At 40.0% G+C, this 23,165-nt stretch overlaps 1 protein-coding gene across 1 annotated transcript in view; it reads left to right on the top strand.

The window, feature by feature from the left end:
- The window catches only part of ABCA13 (ATP binding cassette subfamily A member 13), a 509,835-nt gene that overhangs the window by 307,759 nt on the left and 178,911 nt on the right, over positions 1 to 23,165 (top strand). Inside the window, exons 44-45 of the mRNA XM_032758123.2 lie at positions 12,714 to 12,803; positions 17,296 to 17,365. Coding sequence (XP_032614014.1) covers positions 12,714 to 12,803; positions 17,296 to 17,365 — 160 coding nt within the window. The remainder of the gene's footprint in view (positions 1 to 12,713; positions 12,804 to 17,295; positions 17,366 to 23,165) is intronic.

The following is a 23,165-nucleotide window of genomic DNA, read 5'->3' as shown; positions in this document are numbered from 1 at the left end:
CACTCCTCAACTATAAAAGGACTGTCACTATTTTGAGTCTTTTGATTATAAAATATGTTTCTTGAAGAAAATAATACAAAGCACAGTCTAGCCAAAAAATAAAATAAAAAACAATCACATGTAATTTTACCAGAGATATCTACTGTAAACCTATTGGGATAATCTGCCACAGTATATACATAATACTTGTATCTACATGCATTTGTATTTGTTGTCACAATGAGATTACACTATAATACTCTGGGTAACTCTTTTACACTCCATAATATCTTTGTATCTCTTCTTATAAATCAGTACAACCACTTTGCCCATGAAAACTACAGTACAATGACTACTGAATGGCTCTTTAGTAGTATGTTGTTGGCGGCACATTAACTTATTTAGACAGTCTCTTTTTGGGGGCATATAAAGGTTTATTTATTTGTTTTTTTTTTTCCTATTATAGGCAATGCTGTATAAGAATCTTTATTTAGTTAGCTTTAGGTGACTATCTACTTATTCTTACCATCATACATTTCTATTAGAATTTTGGGGGGCAAAGGCATCAGTATTTTTATGGTAGATGTTGCCAAATTACCCTTATAAATGTGTGCCAATTAACAGTCTTATAAAGTCATTGATGCTTTTCTTCAACAAATATTTATGGTATACTTACTATATGCTAGCTACTGTTCTAGGTGGTAGTTATATGTACAATTAGAACAAACAAAAACCCCTAGTTTTGTGGGAGAAAGGAAGTTCAGTTCTCTAAACTCTAATAGTTTTGATAGTTCAGACCTGATATTTCATTGCTTAATAAGCAGCTCTTTGATTACTATTGAAGTTGAATATTTTCAAAGTTTTTTGGTTATTTAAAATTTTACTTTACATATTGAATATATTAAGCATTGTCTATATATATATATGTGTATTTCCACATTATATTTTGCTTCTAACTGACTTCTTTTTTTTTTTCTTTTTTTTTTCCTTTTATTATTATACTTTAGGTTTTAGGGTACATGTGCACAATGTGCAGGTTTGTTACATATGTTTCCATGTGCCATGTTGGTTTGCTGCACCCATTAACTCGTCATTTGGCATTAGGTATATCTCCTAATGCTATCCCTCCCCCATCCCCCTACCCCACAACAGTCCCCGGAGTGTGATGTTCCCCTTCCTGTGTCCATGAGTTCTCATTGTTCAATTCCCACCTATGAGTGAGAACATGCGGTGCTTGGTTTTTTGTCCTTGCGATAGTTTACTGAGAATGATGTTTTCCAGTTTCATCCACGTCCCTACAAAGGACATGAACTCATCATTTTTTATGGCTGCATAGTATTCCATGGTGTATATGTGCCACATTTTCTTAATCCAGTCTATCGTTGTTGGACATTTGGGTTGGTTCCAAGTCTTTGCTATTGTGAATAGTGCCACAATAAACATATGTGTGCATGTGTCTTTATAGCAGCATGATTTATATTCCTTTGGGTATATACCCAGTAATGGGATGGCTGGGTCAAATGGTATTTCTAGTTCTAGATCCCTGAGGAATCGCCACAGTGACTTCCACAATGGTTGAACTAGTTTACAGTCCCACCAACAGTGTAAAAGTGTTCCTATTTCTCCACATCCTCTCCAGCACCTGTTGTTTCCTGACTTTTTAATGATGGCCATTCCAACTGGTGTGAGATGGTATCTCATTGTGGTTTTGATTTGCATTTCTCTGATGGCCAGTGATGATGAGCCTTTTTTCATGTGTTTTTTGTCTGCATAAATGTCTTCTTTTGAGAAGTGTCTGTTCATGTCCTTTGCCCACTTTTTGATGGGGTTGTTTGTTTTTTTCTTGTAAATTTGTTTGAGTTCATTGTAGATTCTGGATATTAGCCCTTTGTCAGATGAGTAGGTTGCAAAAATATTCTCCGATTCTGTAGGTTGCCTGTTGACTCTGATGGTAGTTTCTTTTGCTGTGCAGAAGCTCTTTAGTTTAATTAGATCCCATTAGTCAATTTTGGCTTTTGTTGCCATTGCTTGTGGTGTTTTAGACATGAAGTCCTTGCCCACGCCTATGTCCTGAATGGTATTGCCTAGGTTTTCTTCTAGGGTTTATATGGTTTTAGGTCTAACATGTAAGTCTTTAATCCATCTTGAGTTAATTTTTGTATAAGGTGTAAGGAAGGGATCCAGTTTCAGCTTTCTCCATATGGCTAGCCAGTTTTCCCAGCACCATTTATTAAATAGGGAATCCTTTCCCCATTGCTTGTTTTTATCAGGTTTGTCAAAGATCAGATAGTTGTAGATATGCGGCATTATTTCTGAGGGCTCTGTTCTGTTCCATTGATCTATGTCTCTGTTGTGGTACCAGTACCATGCTGTTTTGGTTACTGTAGCCTTGTAGTATAGTTTGAAGTCAGGTAGCGTGATACCTCGAGCTTTGTTCTTTTGGCTTAGGATTGACTTGGCGATGCGGGCTCTTTTTTGTTTCCATATGAACTTTAAAGTAGTTTTTTCCAATTCTGTGAAGAAAGTCATTGGTAGCTTGATGGGGATGGCATTGAATCTATAAACTACCTTGGGCAGTATGGCCATTTTCATGATATTGATTCTTCCAACCCATGAGCATGGAATGTTCTTCCATTTGTTTGTATCCTCTTTTATTTCATTGAGCAGTGGTTTGTAGTTCTCCTTGAAGAGGTCCTTCATATCCCTTGTAAGTTGGATTCCTAGGTATTTTATTCTCTTTGAAGCAATTGCGAATGGGAGTTCACTCATGATTTGGCTCTCTGTTTGTCTGTGATTGGTGTACAAGAATGCTTGTGATTTTTGTACATTGATTTTGTATCCTGAGACTTTGCTGAAGTTGCTAATCAGCTTAAGGAGATTTTGGGCTGAAACAATGGGGTTTTCTAGATATACAATCATGTCATCTGCAAACAGGGACAGTTTGACTTCCTCTTTTCTTAATTGAATACCCTTTATTTCCTTCTCCTGCCTAATTGCCCTGGCCAGAACTTCCAGCACTATGTTGAATAGGAGTGGTGAGAGAGGGCATCCCTGTCTTGTGCCAGTTTTCAAAGGGAATGCTTCCAGTTTTTGCCCATTCAGTATGATATTGGCTGTGGGTTTGTCATAGAGAGCTCTTGTTATTTTGAGATATGTCCCATCAATACCTAATTTATTGAGAGTTGCTTCTAACTGACTTCTTCACCCTCCTCCCCTCTATCAACTTTACCGCTTGTCTTTTTCTTCTGAGACTGTCGAGAATTTCTCTACATGGTGTTTATTTCACTGATACCATTTTCAGTTGACTCCAAATAGCCATTCACCTTCTCTACTGCATTATTAATTTGGTGATTATGTTTTTCATTTGAAAGCATTTTTCCTACTCTCCCAGTATTCATTTGTTACAGAAGTAATGCACTTCAAAATTATTTTGAGTCTGAGAATTAAGATATTTTAATATTTTCTTCTATTTCTAAGAGTTACTATTTTAAAGTAAGATATTTGTTTGTTCTCATTTTTCATAATGTTACTTAACTTATGAAACAGAGGCATTCACATATCTGGAGGTTTATTTTCTCATCCTTACAGAGGAGTCCTGCCTACACAGGCTATAGTACCTGTTCCATCAGTGATTGCAAGTGCCCCACTTCTAATGGTTAATTTCTGTCTAAAGAGAAAAGAACGAGCTTACATTTTCTCAGTTTTTATTTTAGTAGAGTGATAGTTTAGTTAGTTATGAGGAAAAAGGAAAAAGCTACCAGGGAGCATCCACATTGATGGAACATTTTCTTGCTTTTTTGTTATTATCTGTAATGTTTGCAGTGATAGTAAAAAATTAGTGGGGGAGAAGAATAACTATCATCATTTTATCATTTTATGGCTGCTATAACTGCTCTTGTTAGGAACTCTCCACTGACATTCATTACTTTTCTTCTGCATACTGGATCCTCTCTGAGTGTGTACCTTGATTTCTCTGAAGACAACCCCTGTTGTTTTGCGTTTGTATTAAACTTGCCTCTTTCCACTCTCAAAAGTGCCCTCGTATGAATGATAAATGATGTGGCCATTCCTTCTTTATTGAATCTGAGCACCATGGTCTAAATCTTGGCACAGGAATGATTCACAAAGGGGCCCAGATTTTCACATCTTATAGTCCTCCTGACTCCCTGTGTACACAGCCCACCCCTGGTAACCCAGCACCCATCCTTGTTGCTCCAAATGTGGGACAACTCCATTTCATAACATCTGTGAGCAGTCTCCTTGGGAAGGCATATAGGATTGCCATTACACTCCCTCGCTTTCTCCTTAGGGTAACTCCCTGTTGATAGGTGCATAATTCAGGCCTGCATGTAGCTTTCAAAAATCATGAATGCATTAGCTTTGTGCTGATTTGGAAGATACATATAAATCTTATCTTATTAGTGTTCTGACAATTCTCAATAGAGCCCCATGCTTCTAAAATTTTAGAGTTGAGAAAATGCAATTATATATCTACATTAAATCCGCTGAAAATTTCTTGCAGAATACAAATCTTCATAAAAGCACAAACCAGAAGAAATGCACCAGAGAGGTTCTCTTCTACCTGAATCCTTCTACAAATGAAGGGAACAGATGACACCCCCACAGCTCATAGAGGGTTTGAGCTTCTTGGGCCCAAACAAACCTGGGGCTTTGGCAACTCGGTCTCCAGTGGTCTCCAACTCACATGCTTTGGTGGCCAGGTGGGGAGTGAAGGCATGACATCCACAGGGCTGTAAAGATGCTTGTTTTGTGACCAGACCTCCACAGCACATTGACTTTATAGACTGTGAGGGAGGAAGAGAAGTATGGAGCATGTCTGTGCTGGTTTGGGGTCTGGTCAGCCATTCATGACCCAGTCTTCTGACTCAGTTTTATTCTGAATCAACTGGCTCTGATTGCTGTTTCGAGAGTGCTCCAGAAATTCTCCCTCCCCACTAAGAAGTGTGAGAAAAGGGTGGCAGGGCCTCTGTGCCCGTTCAGGGTGGAGGTGAGCAGCACAGAGCAGCCCCAGAGAAATTAGAGGAGGGTCCTGCAGCTCTGAGAGATGCAGTGTGAACACAGCTGCACCTGCTTGCAGACCTCTGAGGCTGGTAAGACCTGACGGACCTGCTCAAAACCTTGAGCAGTTCCATGTTGCCCAAGGGATGATATTGGCACATCTTAGCATATCCTACAGGTCTTCCTGGTGCCTCTGCAGCCTCTGCCACTTCCTTTATCTCATTCTCTTAACTTCAGAATGACACAATCATACATGATGTTGCTGCGTCTCTCCCTGTTTAAGGAAATAGAAACTACCTTCCTCTCCTCAGTCCTCTGCCACTCCCACTCTATACACTCTAATGTTCCCAGCAAAATAAGAACGCTTCCAAAACCTGGCTCAGATGCCCTCTTCCAAGGATCCTCTGTGGCTGCTCTCTCATCTGAATGTCTGTCATTGCTGCGTGGATGTCACTGTGGCTTAACTTAGTGTGGGAGATTCTTGCCTTTCTTCCTACAGGGAGACTTCCTGGAGGGTAAGGATCAGGCCTTCTTTATATTTGTACCTTTAGTTCCTGCCAACATGTCTAGAAATGGTTACTTTCATTAAATCCTTGTTAAATTGAAATAATGAAAATGAAATGTATCAAAAATGTCTTCCAGAAATTAACTTGGACAGGCAGCAGACAAACAAATGGAGCATAGAAAGACAGCTCTCTACACATTAAAAATATAAAATATTTAGACTCCATGACCTCATCTTCTGGGATGGGGCTCTTAGTCCTTACTAGAGGAGATGCTCCTAAATACACCACTAGTTCACTGCATTAGCTAGACCTGTGAGTCCTCCTTGAACTTGGACCTGACCCTGGCCCACTGTCTGCTGAGTTTGTTCCTACCCCAAACTCTCTCTCTTTTTCTCCTAGTTCTCCAACCAGAAAAAGACCTAGAAGGAGCAAGTGTAGGACTCCAAGTCCTGGTTGCTACACCAGTTCTTTAAGAACCCAAGAGGGCCAGTGGATGTATGTGGCCAGTCAGTGCCTACTGTCACCATCCCCTTCTCCTGTTAGCATGCCAGCAGAAACTGGGTGCCTTTTTTAGTTTTCTAGGGCTGCTATAGCAAAGCACCACAAACTGGGTTACTTAACAGAAATGTATTTTCTCACTGTTCTGGAGGCCAGAAGTCTGAAATCAAAGTGTCAGCAGGACCATGTCCTCTCTGAAGACTCCAGGGGAGAATCCTTCCTTGCCTCTCTAGCTTCTGTGGCTGCCAGCGATCCCTGACATGCCTTGACTTGTGGCAGCATCACTCTAGTCTCAGCCTCCCATCTTCACGTGGCCTTCCTCCTGCATGTCTGTGTCCACATTCCCTCTTAGAAGGACACCGGTCATATTGGATATGGTACTCACTCTAATCCTGTATGAACTCATCTAATTATATCTAGATAAACTCATTCCGAATAAGAGCGCTTTCTGAGGTTCTGAGTGGGCATGAAATTTGGAGAGAAATCATTCAACCCACAACATTTCCCACAACATCTTCCTTAACAAATACCACTAAATTTGACGAATCACTTGGCCACTTGCCTACAGTAGAACCACTTGGTGTTCTGTAAAACTCAAGCTTTTCTGTTATATGCAGAAGGATAACAGAAATTAAATTAATTGAAGACTGGCAGTGATTGTTGGTGTATATTTGTTGGTGTTCTGTCATCTCAAAAACGTCCACCAGGTTTTGCAAAATGGTCACTGGGATGTGACAAGTGTATACTTGATGATCCAGTGATGTTAACATTCATAGAGAACATCTTCAATTATTTATATTCTTCTCCTCATATATGTACAACTTCCTTCTATGTATGTGGCATCTTTATCACATGAGATAATAGTGATTGCTTCACTTTGTTTCAGTAATTCAGTGAGAGGACAAATGGAAAGTAATTGGATAATTGTTTGGAAGAAATACAATGAAAGTTATTTTTCTTCTTATTCTTAGTAAATACTAGGATGGACCTAATATATTGTGCTTTTGAGCGGGATGGAGAGGATGTAGCACACTCACCAGCAGGCTCTTGGAAGCCTTTTTTCTGGCAGAATAACATACAAAGTGCTGGCTGCCCCTCTGATCTCATTTCCTGGTTGCCCTTCCCTTGTCTTCAAGGTCTGCCTTCACACCAGGCTTCGTCCAGGTCATAGAACATTCAAACTCTGGACTGATTTTGCATGTCCAGTTGGATACCCCAAGAGCATTCTTCCTCTCAGTCATGGCACAGAAGCTGCTTTCTCAATGCAACTTGCCCATGGTCCTTTTACAGTCCAGTGGGAAAAAATAGATGGTAAACGAAATAGCTGAAACTATTTGCTTGACTTAATTATGTATAATATGGGGACAAAGTCCAGCACTGAGTAGGCATTTTAAAAATGTTTACCCATGAGTGAATGTATATCCTTCATGCTCTACCCAACCATGAATTTAGGATGTACTTCATGGCCCCTCACCCTGGGTGAACTGTTCTTCAGCTCAACCCACCTGAGATTCAGTAATTTGTGAATTGCTGGTAGTTGTACCTCTTAGTGGGTTGAAATTTAAGAAAAAAGAGAGAGAATCCCTGATGACGACATTCTCATTGTGAAGACAGTGAACTCACAGATGTTGGGTGAACTCCTCGGTTGGCACAACCTAGCAGAAACAGGACTGAGAATCCATTTCAGGCCTCCTGGCTCTAATTCTCATTCCACCAACACTTACAAGGCCATAAGTTCTACCCTGAGAAAGTTTACAGTCAAGCAGAGAAATGATCCCTACAAACAGATGGGAAAATCTTATAGGTAGATACTTGGTGCAGGGGTTGTGCATAAGCACATGGGGAGATCTATTTAGGGGTGTCAAAGAAGGTTTTTTAAGGCTATGCCCCCTAAATTGCTTCTTCTGAGGTAAATAGGTGTTTTCCAGACGTGGAGAAGAGAAAGTTTCTTCTCTCGTACTCTCTCTAAAGGAAGAAGTGTGAGTAAATGTGAAAAGTAATGAAGGAAGTCTAGCAGAAGCCTTGATGGTTTCTGGCAGGTATTATGGTATTATAAGGCATTCTGAGGAGAATTGACATTATCTTGCAAACACAATGCAGGGAGGCATTAAGGACTTCTAAAATCTGGGGAGTGATATGAGGGGGATTATTTTTGTATCTTCCAGGTATGAAGTCTGATTTGGAGCAGTCTGAGTCTCTTCCCTTCATAGGTAACTTTTTCTGTCTGAATTGTGTAAAATTTCTTCTTTATCCTTGGAGTAAAGGATTTCCCCCCCCCCCCCACTGTTTCCTCATCAAAACTGCAGATTTAAGTCTTTTTTCAGTTCAGGGTAATTTTTTTTGGGGGGTGGGGGAGTACGGAGTCTCACTCTGTTGACCAGGCTGGAGTGCAGTGGCATGATCTTCGCTCACTACAACCTCCACCTCCTGGGTTCCAGTGATTCTCCTGCCTCACCCTCCCGACTAGCTGGGATTACAAGCGTGCGCCCCCAAATCTGGCTCATTTTTGTATTTTTAATAGAGACAGAGTTTCACCATGCTGGCCAGGCTGGTCGCGAACTCCTGACCTTAGGTTATCTGCCCGCCTTGGCCTCCCGAAGTGCTGGGATTACAGGTGTGAGCCACCACGTCCTGCCAGTTCAGGGTAATTTTCTTCTATTATTAATCTAATTTCTTCACACCCATTTTTCCTTTACCTCCTTTTAGAACTCCCAGTACATCTCATGTTAGGGTCTTCCAAATCCATCTTTTAATTCTTTATCTTTCCTTAAGGATTTCTTTTTCCTTTTTGTCCTCCTTCTGTGTGGATATTTCTTATACATCACTGTTTGTATCTAAACAGTGGCTATCCTCTTACTCAACTTATACCTCTAATATTATCTTCAGGAAACCATTCTTCTTGGTTTGAGAAAGTCCTGTATAGGCATATACTTCTCTGTTTTGTTTTGTTTTGTTTTTAACTTTAAAGTGTGTTTTCCTGCAGCACCTTTATTTTTCATAAGTATTGGCACTGTTTGGGTTTTTCTCTGGTTGCTGGGACCCCAGGACATGTGTTTGTTATTGCTGTTTTGACAGATCAGATAAGGATGTTGCCTATCAACTGGATGAAGTTCCGAGTCAAAGCACATTCTGCCTTTGTAGGGCAGCAGCTGGGCTGCCAGTACTTTCTGTTTTTTTCAGGGAGGTGGGGACCTTTGCTTCCTATACTCTCTCTCATGTAGGAACAGAAGGCATCAGCTCTTTTAATTAAGCTTTTTCTTGACTACTGGGGTCCAGCAAGAGAAGGGTGGCTGAGGTCTCTGGAGATTTGCAGATCTCTGAGGGCCACACTTCCCAGGATGGGTCCTTTCTGGTACTTTTCCCTGGATGCTCTGCTCCTGTTCTTCACGTTGCATTCATTTGTGGCCTGGCCTGTGGGGATGATGGCCCTGAATTTGCTTGGCTAGTAGTAAATCCCACAGAGCCCAAGACCTCACCTGGAACCAAAAATTTATCAACACCAAAAGCTGGTTGGATCAGGAGAGGTCGGAAGACTGGAGCTGAGAGTGTAGGGAAGGAAGGAAGGAAGAAAGAAAGGAAAGGAAAGGAAGGGAAAGGAATGGAATGGAACGGAAAGGAAAGGAGGAAGGGAGGAAGGGAGGAAGGAAGGGGAGAGTGCAGGCTGCTGTTTTCCCAGATGCCCCAGTGTTTCTCGAGGTTGGTTTGATCCTTGTCTAAATCAGAACCACTGGGGGGACTTGTTAACCAGGAAGGCCCATTAGGAGTGTGCATTTGTTCAGCCAAGCTCCTTGGGTCACTCTGGTGCACAATAAATTTTAAGAGATGATTATTAGAGAGAGTGATTCCATTTGTGAAGTTCCTCGAGAATCATAGGTAGTAATTTTCAATTTCTAGAGTCTAGTAAGGACAGATATCAAATGTTTCTAACATAGAGATTTACTTTAAAATATAGCCAGGAGTTTGAAGGCAACAAAAGAGGGATAGTTTAGGGAAAAGCATTTGAATTTTGTGGTGACAAAGATACTTTTAAAAGAAGCTTGCATTTCCTAATTTGTTAGAAACCTGAAGGCTGTTTAAACAGAGGTCACACTGCCTACTTATGAGACATAACTTTGTTGTAAATTTCAGCATGTTCCATCATTGTGTGTTTCTGACCACAGCTGTAGGGAATTATATTAGGACAGTTGTAAACCATATGAATATTTTAAAATCTTTATTAAATTTTATGCAGTGGGGAAGATAGTGTTTTTCTATGAATATTTATTTCTGGATTTGGATGCCACAGAGGTGTTTGCATTTTAAGTTGCTCTGGAAACAAAGTCCTCCTCAGCAGAAATATAATACTAATTTAATGTAATGAGTTGCATTTCTTCCAATTAAATTTTGTTTTTGTTTGAATGGTAAAAGTTCAGAAAGGGCCAGATTTAGGGAAGTAAAATAATTGGCTAGAGATTAAGGATGAGGCCAATGAATTCAGTGCATTATTAACATATCACAACTTGTTCAACACATCATTTATGAGACCCTAACTGAGTTCCAACACCTATCCTAAGCATTGTGCCCTTTCCTCAAGGATTGCTTCATTCCACTAATGAGGACAAGGGTAAGCCTCCAGTTAAACTCCAGTGAAGATGTATACTAAGGCCACCAGGCAGGACAAATTGAGCAGAGGAGGCAGGGAGGACTTATCATGGAATCGGTGTTCCAACCAAGGTTTCCAGGCCAGGCTGGAGATGGCTTCTAATCAAGTGTCCAGGATATTGGAGATACCGACACAGAGGGATCAGCACCCTCAAGAGCAGATCTGCCCAATCAAACAGTGGTTCTCCTGGGCTGGGCTGCGCTGGCTAGGCTGGGCTGGGTGCCGTGCTTAGGAAGAAATGTTGAGCAACAGGCCCTAGGATTGTGGAGGGATTCAAATACTATTTCAAAACGCATAGGTAACAAGAAGCCATTGATACATTTTGAGCAAAGAAAATGTCAGATTGGTGTGTTAGAAGAGCTCACTAAAGGAATTAGAGAAAATGGGAGTCTGTAATGTTCCATTCTATGTGTAGGGTCACACTGACAGTAGCCTAATGAGAAGTTTCTTCTCATTCTGAGCTTATGTTTGTTCTGCAGGATGTGGTTGGAAATTCCTACATTTCCACCTCAGACCTTTCTACATTTTAATGCTAATAGCAATTCAGAAAAATATTTTGGACTCAATTATTTCTTGTCTGAGAACAAAAAATTTATTAGAGAAATCAGTGGTTACAGATTACTCTGTGGTTGCTTACATTTCTTCTTTCTTTTTTTTTTGCATTTTCTGTTTTAAAGCTTTTTTATTGCTCATAATAATTATACATATTTATGGGGTACATGTGATATTTTGATCTATGCATATGATGTATAATAACCAAAGCAGGGTATTTAGGATATCTATCACCTCAAATATTTATGATTTCTTACTTTGGGAACATTTCAAATCTTCTAGCTGTTTTGAAAATAGGATAAATTGTTGTTAACTACAGTCACCCTGCTGTGCTACCGAACACTAGTACCTATTTTTTTTTATAACTGTATGTTTGTACCTATTAACCAACCTCTCTCTCTCTCCTATTCTTCCCAGCCTCTGGTGCTTGCATTTCTTCAATGTAGCTAATGTTTTACATTCTTTAAAAGGAGTCACTTATGTATATTTGTTAATTTATATAATAATTCTTTCCAAAAAGAACTGAGGTCACCAGGCATATCTATATAATCTATAATGCTGATTATACATCATTTTTAAAATTTTTGAGACAAGTGTTTGCAAAGATTCTTACTCAAAAAGTATTTTATAAACAACACAATGTAAGTTCTGAAAATAAATCTGTACTCTTCTCTAAATACTAATTTAGAATTTTAATTAATTAAATGAGCTCATTCTCATTCAGTCCAATTTAGAAAATCTTAAAATGTCTTTTTCTGTACATTTTCTCAAGATCGTCTTACAATTGAGGTATAAAATTTAATACAGGGTTTGTTTCTACAACTCCCCACAGTGGCATGAATAGTGTCTTATTGCTGATGGTGTCTTCAGTAAGGAAATTCAATATTGGTGGTTTTGGCTTTCAGTAATGCTGCTTGAACTACAAATAGACTTCTGAGATGTGTGCCAGTAAAATTTAATGTGTACTTAAAGCACACATAGGATTCTGTGTTGAGGACCTCTGTTAAGAAAATGTAGCTCAATATAGCTCACATATAGAAACCAAACGATATTTCTTACATTAGAAATTGTTTTATTTCAGGACTATGTTAATACAACAAATATTCAGACCAAACTGGAGCTCCAACTTTAAGAGCATAGTTTTGTAGATTTTAATATATTAACACAGTATGATATTATGTAGCCTTTAAAATTTGTTTTTAAAAACCATGCAAATATGTGAAAAATGGTTGTGTTATTAAGTGAAAATGTTGAGGAAAATAATGTGCTGTGAATGTGAGTCTATAAAAATGCATATCTGATGGCAAAACTATACTTTTAATAAATTTTCCAATTTTATTGCTTGTTTGGCATTATCATAAAAACAGTGGAAAATTAGCTTTATCTCACTTACTAGGAATCATTAGATGGATCAGCCTGACTAGGGCACAATGTGAGGTCAGCAGCTGGTTCTCCATTCTCTGTTGGGAGCCACTAATAATCCCACTTTGTTTCCTTTGTCTCACAATGAACAGCAGCAGTGGGGGCGATGACTTGAACCTCACCCATGTGCTTCTGCGGAAGTTTAGAGATCAAGATTTGCCCTGTGCAGATTTAAACCCACACCAGTAAGTATCAGGTGCTCTCTGCAAAAGTGAACACCCCCAACTGGTAATATTGTAGCCTGGGAGGACTGTTTTTCTCCATGATTGGTTATTTCATGTCACAAGTTTATGTTATAAAAAATGAAAATTAGCCTAATGAGTAGGTTATTACTGAACGGGCCTTATGGGTATTGCCATATAAAATGATCCGAAATAAGCTTCATAATTACCCCCTTTCTCCCTTCGTACATGCATGCTTTATATTATTGCAAAATAAATTAATAATTAATAGCATTCAATTTGTGTAATAAAACCCAAAGCTGAAAAGAATGAAGTAGCAATTAAGTCTGAATTATGTATTAGCTGTTATTTACTTTTAGATAATCCTTGTACATATAAAAATTAATTATAATTTTTTTAACTTAAAAGACTTAAAGGTCAGTACTGTACATCAATCTGGGGTGAATTACTTTGAAAATTATCTTTTTAGTATTTAATCATGGTTATTATGATGACCTCTCTATGAAACCTGGATAGGGGAGGCCTTTCTTTATAAACACTCATTTCCCTCTTATTTTGCTCAATTGTTATATATTGAAGATCTACTACAAATAAACTGCTGTTGTAGGAACCAAGATTAATACGGAATATGGCCCTAGTCTCAAGGAATTTATAGTTCTGGGTAGAGCAAATGAGGCAAATGATAAAAGCCATGATGATTTATTAAGTGCCAGAAGTGTATGTTTTTAAGTAGTAAATATAAAAATCTAACAATAATACAATATCAGCAATATGTTTTCTAATTTGTCATGACATATTTTGCCCATTAGTCATATTGGTAATTAGTGTGAGACTGAAAAACTATTAATGTTCTCAGAAAGAATTAATAGATAATTAAGTGTGTTGCTTCACTCTAGTCTTTGCAAAACAAAGTAATTTATTTAACTAAAGCTTCAATGATAATGTTTTTATTTTTCTTCTCTCTGATGGAATACACAGGGTGTAAAATATGTGTACCTTTGAAAAATTGAAATGTAACCTAGGGCCCCATGGGGTCCGGCCCTGGTCCAAACTGGGATCAAAGAAGAACCAGTTAGAAAAAAAAAATCTTTTATCTAGTCCTTCTCCTTTGAGAGGAAAAAACAGAAGGTGGAATCAATAATTAAAGGACAGCAGAACATATTGGGCATTTTTGTTTGGACACATATTTTACTTCCAGTTCCTTTCACATGGGTTGCAATAGAGCCCCAAACTCTCCTCCTCTCCTCTCTCTGTTCCATGAGCTCCTGCCCTCCAGCCCAGCCGGCAGATCAGCCTCATTGCTTTTCTCCTCTGTCCATTCTTCTTCTACCTTCCTGGATTTATGTTTTTGTGTTCTCCCTTTTCTTTGTGAAATCTACCTAATCTATCCTTAACCCATTTCTATATTTAATCATTTCTATCTATTTTTGTGGTCAGCATAACAAAAGGCTAGGGGGAGAGGTACATGAAAAGATGCTGTGAACACCTGTATTAATAATAATTTATGTCCATGTTATACAAATAGGGCTTGATTCACTAGGACCCCAAATCAGAGCAAAAAGTTTTACTTAAAACCTGTAGATTTCCTCCTGTAAGTGTAAAATACTGTTAAATTTGATGATATCTACATTTTACCTCCTTGGAAGACTTGGGCAATCACTTGATAATTAACTGGAGGAAACATTTTAAAATTATAGATTAGATTCTACTGATAGGTTGCTTTTCCGTTGAGATACTCAACTCTGAGTGTCAACTCAATGGTGCTATGTTGAACTTCTGATTTGTACCTCTCTCTCATACGAAGACAATGAGGAGCTCTAGAAAAATCCACTGTTGTCTAAATCCAATCTAAAATATGAGTTTTCTCACGGTAGTAGGTGATGCATAATTTAGAATTTAAAATGTGTTAAAGTTGTCAACTTTTAGAAGCTGATGGGTAGATATAGATATTTAGCTTCATTTTACAAGGCTTATATCTGGTGGCACTTCAGTGTTGAATTCTCCTAATATTTCTAATACAAAATGGTCACTTTCCTCACCCATTCTTGTTAATGCTTTAGTACAGAACAAAAGTGGTAGCAAATCTTATATTTCTATAAAATTTAAAAAGCCAAGTGGGGAGATGGGTAAGGTTTATTTTTGTAATTAAAAAGAAAGTTATTAGATTGCAGTGATATAATAAATCATCTCGGTACTCAGGAAAATCTAGAAGGCTCATTATTAGCCAAAAGGTGGGATCTTCAGAGCCTGTCATGGCTGGTGACAGATTCCCTCTTAGGGGCCTATAAAGATGAAAGGTGAGGCCATGGATCAGCAGTGTAGAGAGTGTGCATACCAGGGATCATGATAGAGGGGTAATATAGGACCAGTCTACCTGAATCCAAATCTCAGCTCCACTCTTATTGGCTGTGGGACCCATGCAACTTGCTGAACCTCTCTCTGCTTTTCTTCATTTGCATCAGTGTGCTGTCAGTTCTGTAGAAAGAACAGTCACCTCAACAGCAGGGTAGTTCTTGTGGAGAGCTTTTGTTCTCCTAAGGTAAGTTCCTGCCTCAGAAAGCAACTCTCAAGACAGTAGCTCCTTAGAGCTTCTGCCTCTCTCTTCGAGATTTAAAATGCACCTTAGCACTTTGGGGAGACCGAGGTGGGTGGATCACGAGGTCAGGAGTTCGAGACCAGCCTGGCCAACATGGTGAAACCCCCGTCTCTACTAAAGATACAAAAAATTAGCTGGGTATGGTGGTGTGCACCCATAATCCCAGCTACTGGGGAGGCTGAGGCAGGAGAATTGCTTGAGTCCAGGAGGCGGAGGTTGCAGTGAGCCGAGATTGTGCCATTGCATTCCAGCCTGGGCGACAGGGTGAGACTCCATCTCAAAAAAAAAAAAAAAAAAAAAAAAATGCACCTTAAGTGTTTGAAAACTCCAGGCAGCCCTGTAGTAGAGAGAGCTATTTCACCCAGTGTGTCCAAACCTGAAGGACCAAATGACCCTGCTCCAGCAGCCTCTCTGCAGCTGTGTCCTGTAGGCTGCTTTAGGGAAATGCTTTGCTAAGTCAAAGTGTATTTTTAGATTCCTAAACTTTAAAAGACAAATTATGTAGAAACATCTGATTTCTCATAGATCATCCCCTCTGTCTCTCCCTTTTATGAACATTCACACAGCTTCTTAGTGAATCTGTTTGAACACAAAAGTTGTTGGAGGCTGAGAAGTGCTCAAAAACTACCTGTCATGGGTCATTATGTACCTCTCATGGACACATAGTTTTACTCTATAAAAGAGAGCTAGGAGAAGAATAAGGGAGGATTTGGAAGAGAAAAAGAGGACTGACCTTTTGAAGTCATATATTAAATTATAAACACTTGTTAACCATCATCTAAGGCATCTGAAGGAAGGCCTGCTGAGTTTCAGAAGTATAAATGGATTTTTTTTTAAAAGTACATATCAGATGCAGTACTCTGATTAAATACGTAACTCTCTTAGGTATTATTTCCATGTAAACTCTTAAGTTTCAAACTGGAGTCCCTATAAGCTAGTCAGCCAAGAAAGTAGTGTGGAGAAATCTTTACATTATTTTTGTTGTTTCAAAAATTACATAGACATTGTCCTTTGCTAACCTAGTTAATAGAAACGGCAAGTTTCTTTTCACTGGGCAGGGCTTTCTTCAATTGGTGTTATCATACTGGCTTTCTCATTGGAGCAGCACACATTTTGCATAGAGCTGGGATCTTGACAGCTGCTTCACCTCTCTGGACCCCACCTCTTCTTCTGAAAAGCAGGGCTAGTAAGGATGGTGATAAAAATATCTAGCCAGTGCTTGTAATTCGGTAAATGCTAGTTTTCTTCCTCCTTTTCCAATTTTTGAGTAATTAAGAGTAATTATCATTACTAAAACAAATTTTGATTTCCAAATGCTACAAAAAATATTTTAAAGTTTGGGACTCATAAGGAAATAGAAACGGTAGGGAAACTGTGGAATGCAAATGTGTTTTTGAACCACTGCTACAAATGGTTTTCATAACTGTTTCTGTTTCACAATCTTTCTGCAACAGAAAGTTTAACCAGAAAGGTTTAAAGTGGAAATTTAAAAATTGTTTTTCCTTAAGTGATGATTAAATTACTGTGTCATGCCACAAAAAGGAATCAGCGTCTTGCTGTTTATTAATTGCTTCTTGGTACCTGTTTATAAGACTGGAAGCCTCAGGTTCCACCAGGAGCCCCAGCCCCACCGTGAAAGTCCTAGGGAGCCCTGTGATACACTCAGTACAGTAAGAAAAGTGAGCCCCATGTAATATAATGGAAATGCTGGTGTTGTAATAAAACATTGTCATCAGATTAACAGCTCAAGCTGTGAAAACAAATGTAAGAGCTCTGCCTTCTTGGCAGTAGATGATTATCTTGTGAACTCTGTTCTAGTCTGATGAAACTCTCTTTTATGGAAATACAATGGCTTTGTAAATCTAAAAGATCATTCCAATTCTCTCCTTTGTTTCTTAGGAAGAATTCTTCATGCTGGCGCACAGATCCCTTTTCTCACCTGGAATTCCAGGATTCATGTGGCTGCCTGGTAGGTTTCTGCAGCATTTTTGATCTTTTTAAGTCTAAAATTCAAGTGACAAAAATGAGTTTACCCTATCTATAAAATTTTCATATTTGGCCGGGCGCGGTGGCTCACGCTTGTAATCCCAGCACTTTGGGAGGCCGAGGCGGGCGGATCACGAGGTCAGGAGATCGAGACCACATTGAAACCCCGTCTCTACTAAAAATACAAAAAAATTAGCCGGGCGTGGTGGCAGGCGCCTGTAGTCCCAGCTACTCGGAGAGGCTGAGGCAGGAGAATGGCATGAACCTGGGAGGCGGAGCTTGCAGTGAGCCGAGATTGCGCCACTGCACTCCAGCCTGGGCGACAGAGCGAGACTCCGTCTCAAAAAAAAAAAAATCATATTTGTAACTGTGTCTCTATGACTTTTTGGCTTCCTGGATTAGCTGTTTCTGGGAAAGGTTTCATCACATAAGGTGAATATTTAGAGAACACAGAAGCTATATAGATTGACAGTGCCCCTCTCCTTCATTGCCTATTGCCTTTGGTCTTTAACATTCCCCTGGCATTCATTAAGAAAATGAATATTCTTCAAGTAATGATAAAGAAGCTAGAATTGCCCTATGGAAGGAAATTTTTCTAAATTTCAAGGCAGCATGACCTCCAGGTTCTTGCCATATTTTTATTTGGGCTAGATATTAACAGCTAAGATGCCCCTTAGCTCTCTGACTGTGGTTGATTCTTACAAAAACATGTGGAAGTAGGTGTGCTGCTATTGAGGTGAGAGACATCACTGTCTAATCTGTGAAGGAGAATAAATTGAAATTTATTTGGAAAACTGATTGGAACTCATCTCAAAGAAAATCTCAGACTCTAATAAAAGACATAGACCTGCTAGCCACAATCAATAAGCAAGTATGATGACAGGTCTAATTTATAGGAAAAGGGGAAAAGAAAAAAAATATTGAAGTTAATTGAGCATCTGCAATGGAAATGGCCACTTGGAGAACATGTTTACAGGGCCTTCCTATTTAGTGGCTCATGAGATGCAATTCTCCTTAATAGTTGTCAACCGAAGGGAAGAAACTGAGATACATTATTATAGGTAGAGAGTTTATTTGAGCCAAAGGTGAGGACAGCTATGTGGGACACACTTCCAAGTTATCTTTGGAAGTGCTCCAGAGAAGAAAAAAGAAGCTCAAGTGAAATGGCCTTATTGTCTAGGGTGTCAAATGAAGTTATTTGTCTCATGGCCAAGGAAGTCAAGGATATGGACACACCAAGAGTGAGCTTAGAGCAGAAATGTAATAAGTGAAAGAAAGAGAGAAAACTCTCTGCTGCAGAGAGGGATCTCAAAAAAGGGTTGTCATTTTACAGTGAAGTGCAATGGTTTTAATTAAAAAAGCTAGCAGGGAAGGGTGCTCCATTTATATAGGGCTCAAAAAACTGGTTAGGACTAGGTGTGTCATTTCCATAAGGCGTGAATCCCTGGCAGTCCCCACCCCATCTGTTTAGTGCACATGCAGGTCCTTAGCCTAAGTTACTCCATATTGCTTATCTCCTCCTACTGTGCATGCATTAGGGGCGGAACCCTTTTTATTAATCCGTTTTCATGCTGCTGATAAAGGCATACCCGAGACTGGGCAATTAACAAAAGAAAGAGGTTTACTGGACTTACAGCTCTACATGGCTGGGGAGGCCTCACAATCATGGTGGAAGGCGAAAGGCACTTCTTACATGGCAGCAGCAAGAGAGAGAATGAGAACCAAGGGAAATGGGTTTCGCCTTATCAAACCATCAGGTCTCATGGGACTTATTCACTACCATGAGAACAATAAGGGGCAACCACCCCTGTGTTCAGTTATCTCCCATTGGGGTCCCTCCCACAACATGTGGGAGTACAAATCAAGATGAGATTTGGGTGAGGACATAGAGCCAAACAATATTACCCTTCAAGGTGGATGTGCCTGGCCCAGGGTAGCTCTTCTTATCTATAGTGTTGCAGCCATGTTCCAAGCAAGCCCCCCGTGCAAGCTTCCTTATGTGAGTATGTCGAAAAGGGAAAGGAATGTGCTCACTGGGGCTCACTGTATGTCAGTGAAACTTGCTGACTACACAGGAGGCCCCTTTCTGTGCGGGAATTCATCTCCCTATCTATGTTTGCATCCAGAACTTTCAGGCTGCTCTTTGTTAGAAAATAAATGCCGCTGAGGACCTTGCCCTAACTATCTGCCTAGCCAGTTTCTTCCTTCCTTCTCTCTCATAATTTATTAAAGAAAAAAGAATGAATCAGGAGAGTGGGTGATTACAAAAGTCGTTTGTCAGGGATTCTCACTGGCATTGTTAGGTTACTTTATAGCTCTAGTGATGGCACTCAGCCTAGGGTCCATATAGCGAGCTGCTTAGAAATGATTGCTTAGCTCAAGGGGGATGGGTGGAGTGTGACTGCTGTCTCACTCCAGTGCCTCTCTGCACCTGATTATTTAAAGGGAGCTCACATTCCTCAGATAAAAAGTTTTTTTGTTTGTCTTTTTTCTAGAGATTTTAGAAGGCTTGCTTTTGGAGGAACTAGTCTGCTTTCTTCTCTTAGACGAAAGATACACATGTAAGCGGGAATAATGACACAGCACCCTTAGTGAACACTCAGAGTGTTGGTTGATATGGGAGAGGTTTTGAAACTCTCCATGTTTCCCTCTTGGCCCCAGCTGTCGATAAACTCAGCTACATTTGATGATCCTTTGCAGTGATCAGTTATCTTTTTTTTTAAATACATAATTATTGTTTTTTTCCCCTGGTCTTGTTTTTCCATTTATTCACTTTAGGGGCAAAAGGCAAACTTCCCTTTCACCCTCTGAAGCTTCACTGAAAATCAATTGACAAAAGCCAGGTTAACTGGGGAAATACCATACAAATGTGTTAATGTGCATGGGAGAATCATATCACAGAGTAATTACCCCAAACCCCCAAAGAGGTACAGAAATTTCTATACCCTTTTCACAGGCAGAGAGAAGAGATGGGAAATGTGGATAATTCTTTTAAGGGCAGGAAATGATTTTTACAGAGAAAGAATGGGCCAGGGAGACAGAAATTAGCTTGTAGATGATTCTCCTGGAATTTGAGTGAGCCCAAAAGTCAGGCATTATCTTGTGAAAAAGTCCATCCAAGCATGGTTGCATTCTTCACTCTTCTTTTCTGAACTAGATAATGAGATTTCAGGGAGGGGATTGGGGACCTATGTGTTTCCTTTGGTAAGGAGTTTTTTGTTCAGATATGGAAATTCCAAAGACAATTGGAATGGAGGAGGAACAAGACAAGGTTCCAGGGACCTTGATTCCGAGGCTTATTTCTGGGGCCTTTCAATTGATAAAAATGCCCAGCATGCACGAGCGCCATATTTTGGGGGATCGTTTTCTATGCCTCAACACTCATGAGATCTCTAATTTTTTACATCATGCTCTTATTCTCTAGCCTTGATTTGATCTTTCTGTTATACTAGTAGCTTTTAGTACGTAAGGCCTATTGGGATTAGACTGGGTAAATATCAGAATGATTGGTGTTTATGTTCCTAAATTCACTTCAACTCACATGAACTGTGAGATTTCAGTAATATGTAAGAAAAAAGGTTTTACCTGAAAAAGTTCCATAGTCAAATAAGTTTCGCAAATGCTGGATAAAGCAGTATTAAGCAGGTATCTTTGCCACAGCTCTTCTAAGAAGCTATTTGGTGATAATGAAATTGTCCTTGAATTGACAGTGGAGTAGATGCAGCATTTTCTGCAAATTTGACTGAAGAGTCCTTCCCTTTTGTGGCACCAGTGTTTTTCGGGATGCACTTTGAGAAGTGCTGGACCACACGTTAGAAATCAGAGAACCTCAGGAGAGAGGGAGTTGAGGTGGAATTAATGAAAGTCCTAAGCAATGGGTGTGGCTCCTCTTCGGGGTTGTCTCAAAGGAGATGTACACAAAGCTGTGTGGAAGGAAGGCCTATAGACCCAAGGCCAGTTCTCTGGTCTTTAGTGTTCATATTGAGCCAAGTTGACTATGTTTTGTCAGAAGGAAAAATATTTCTCTCCCCTTAAATACATGTGTGCTATCCAGAAGCCCTGGGTCTGCAAGGGCATGTCAATTTCCTCATTTTTTTTTTTTTTTTTTTGAGACAGAGTCATGCTCAGTCACCCAGGCTAGAGGGCAGTGGTGTGATCTCGACTCACTGACACCTCTGCCTCCTGGGTTCAAGCGATTCTTCTGCCTCAGCCTCCTGAGTATCTGGGATTACAGGCATGCGCCACCGTGCCCGGCTAATTTTTGTATTTTTATTAGAGATGGGGTTTCACCATCTTGGCCAGGCTGGTCTCAAACTCCTGACCTCGTGATCCACCTGCCTTGGCCTCCCAAAGTGCTGGGATTGCAGGTGTGAGCCACCATGCCCAACCAATTTCCTTATGTTTTATCAAATGTGCTGTGGCTCTCTCCAAACCTACAAAAAAGTTCCATGGTTAGGTCTTCTGAGGATGAAAACATGATTTGGAAGAGACACCATTAGAAAAGGCTCAAAGGGGAACAGGAATTGAGCTAACTCTAAAGAACAAACAGGGATTTTTAGGGTCTGAGCTCCAGTGGATAACAACACCATGACCCAAAACATGTCACTGGGAGTGAGTGTGGCTTCATATAGAATAGGTGGAGGGCATATTTGTTTCCTGTCGCTGAGGTAATAAATTATCACACAGTTGGTGGCTTAAGAAAACATGAGTTTGTTCTCACACAGTTCTGGAGGCTGGAAGTCTGAAGTCAGTGTCACTGGAGTGAAATTAAGGTGTCTGAAGACTCTTGAGGACTATCTGTCCTTTTCCTCCTCCAGCTTCTCTTGTTTCTGACCTTCCTTGGCCTCTGGTGACATTACACACATCTCTATCTCCATTGTCACAGTGCCTCCTCCCCTTCTTTCTCCGCCTAGTCCTCCTCTCCCTCCCTCTCACAGTGGCACAGGTTGTAATCGGCAAAAGGGGCTGGCTGCTCGCTGCTTGTAGAAAGACGCCAAAATAATAATGAGCTGATTAAAAGTGAGCAAGACTTTATTATCTGTGCCAGCAAGGGGAAGAGCAGAAAGCAATTCCGCTGTAATTTGTGGAGGGAACACAGGGTTTTTTAAAGAAAGGGTTTGGAATGCAGAAGAGGCAGGGGTGGTAGGTTGGGGGTTGGGGAGAGGGGGAGCTAGGAGGTCCCAGGAGGGGTGACTTACTCCAATGGCTCATCTTGAATTATTATTTCATTTGGTGAAGAGGCTGACCCCATCGTGGATCCTACCAGGTTATAAACTAATCACAGTCAATCTTGTAGTCAGTCTTCAGCTGGGAATGGGTTCCGGCCTTGAAGTAATCTTTTGTTGGGGACAGATTTTCAGAGGTGTCTAGTCCCCTGAAGCTTCTAAGGAAATATATGACCAGATAAGTGAGCGTGGCGTGTGCTTAACAAGCATCTAGGTAAATAAATGTGCATAAGGCATGGGGGGCATGAAGTGGGAAAGGAAAGAGAAAGAAAACATTTCCAGGCTGTAAAGTTTATCTCAGAGCTACATCTTGAAACTGGAGGGGAAAGAGGAAAAGGGAAAGGATAAAACATTTTAAAATGTTGTTTGAGGCTAAACTGCTAAGCAGTTCAGTTACAAGGTGACTGCATGAGGGCGTACTGTCACAATCCAGGATAATCTTCTGGACTCAAGATCTGTAACTTAATAACATCGTCAAGATACAAAGTAGCATTTAAAGAGTCCAGAGATGAGGGCCTGATATTTTGGTGGAGGGGCGGTCAATATTCAGTTTAATAC

The sequence above is a fragment of the Hylobates moloch genome, unplaced genomic scaffold (genome assembly GCF_009828535.3).
Source record: "Hylobates moloch isolate HMO894 unplaced genomic scaffold, HMol_V3 SCAFFOLD_1, whole genome shotgun sequence".
Taxonomy (NCBI): Eukaryota; Metazoa; Chordata; class Mammalia; order Primates; family Hylobatidae; genus Hylobates; species Hylobates moloch.
This window is presented reverse-complemented; position numbering and strand designations above follow the sequence as displayed.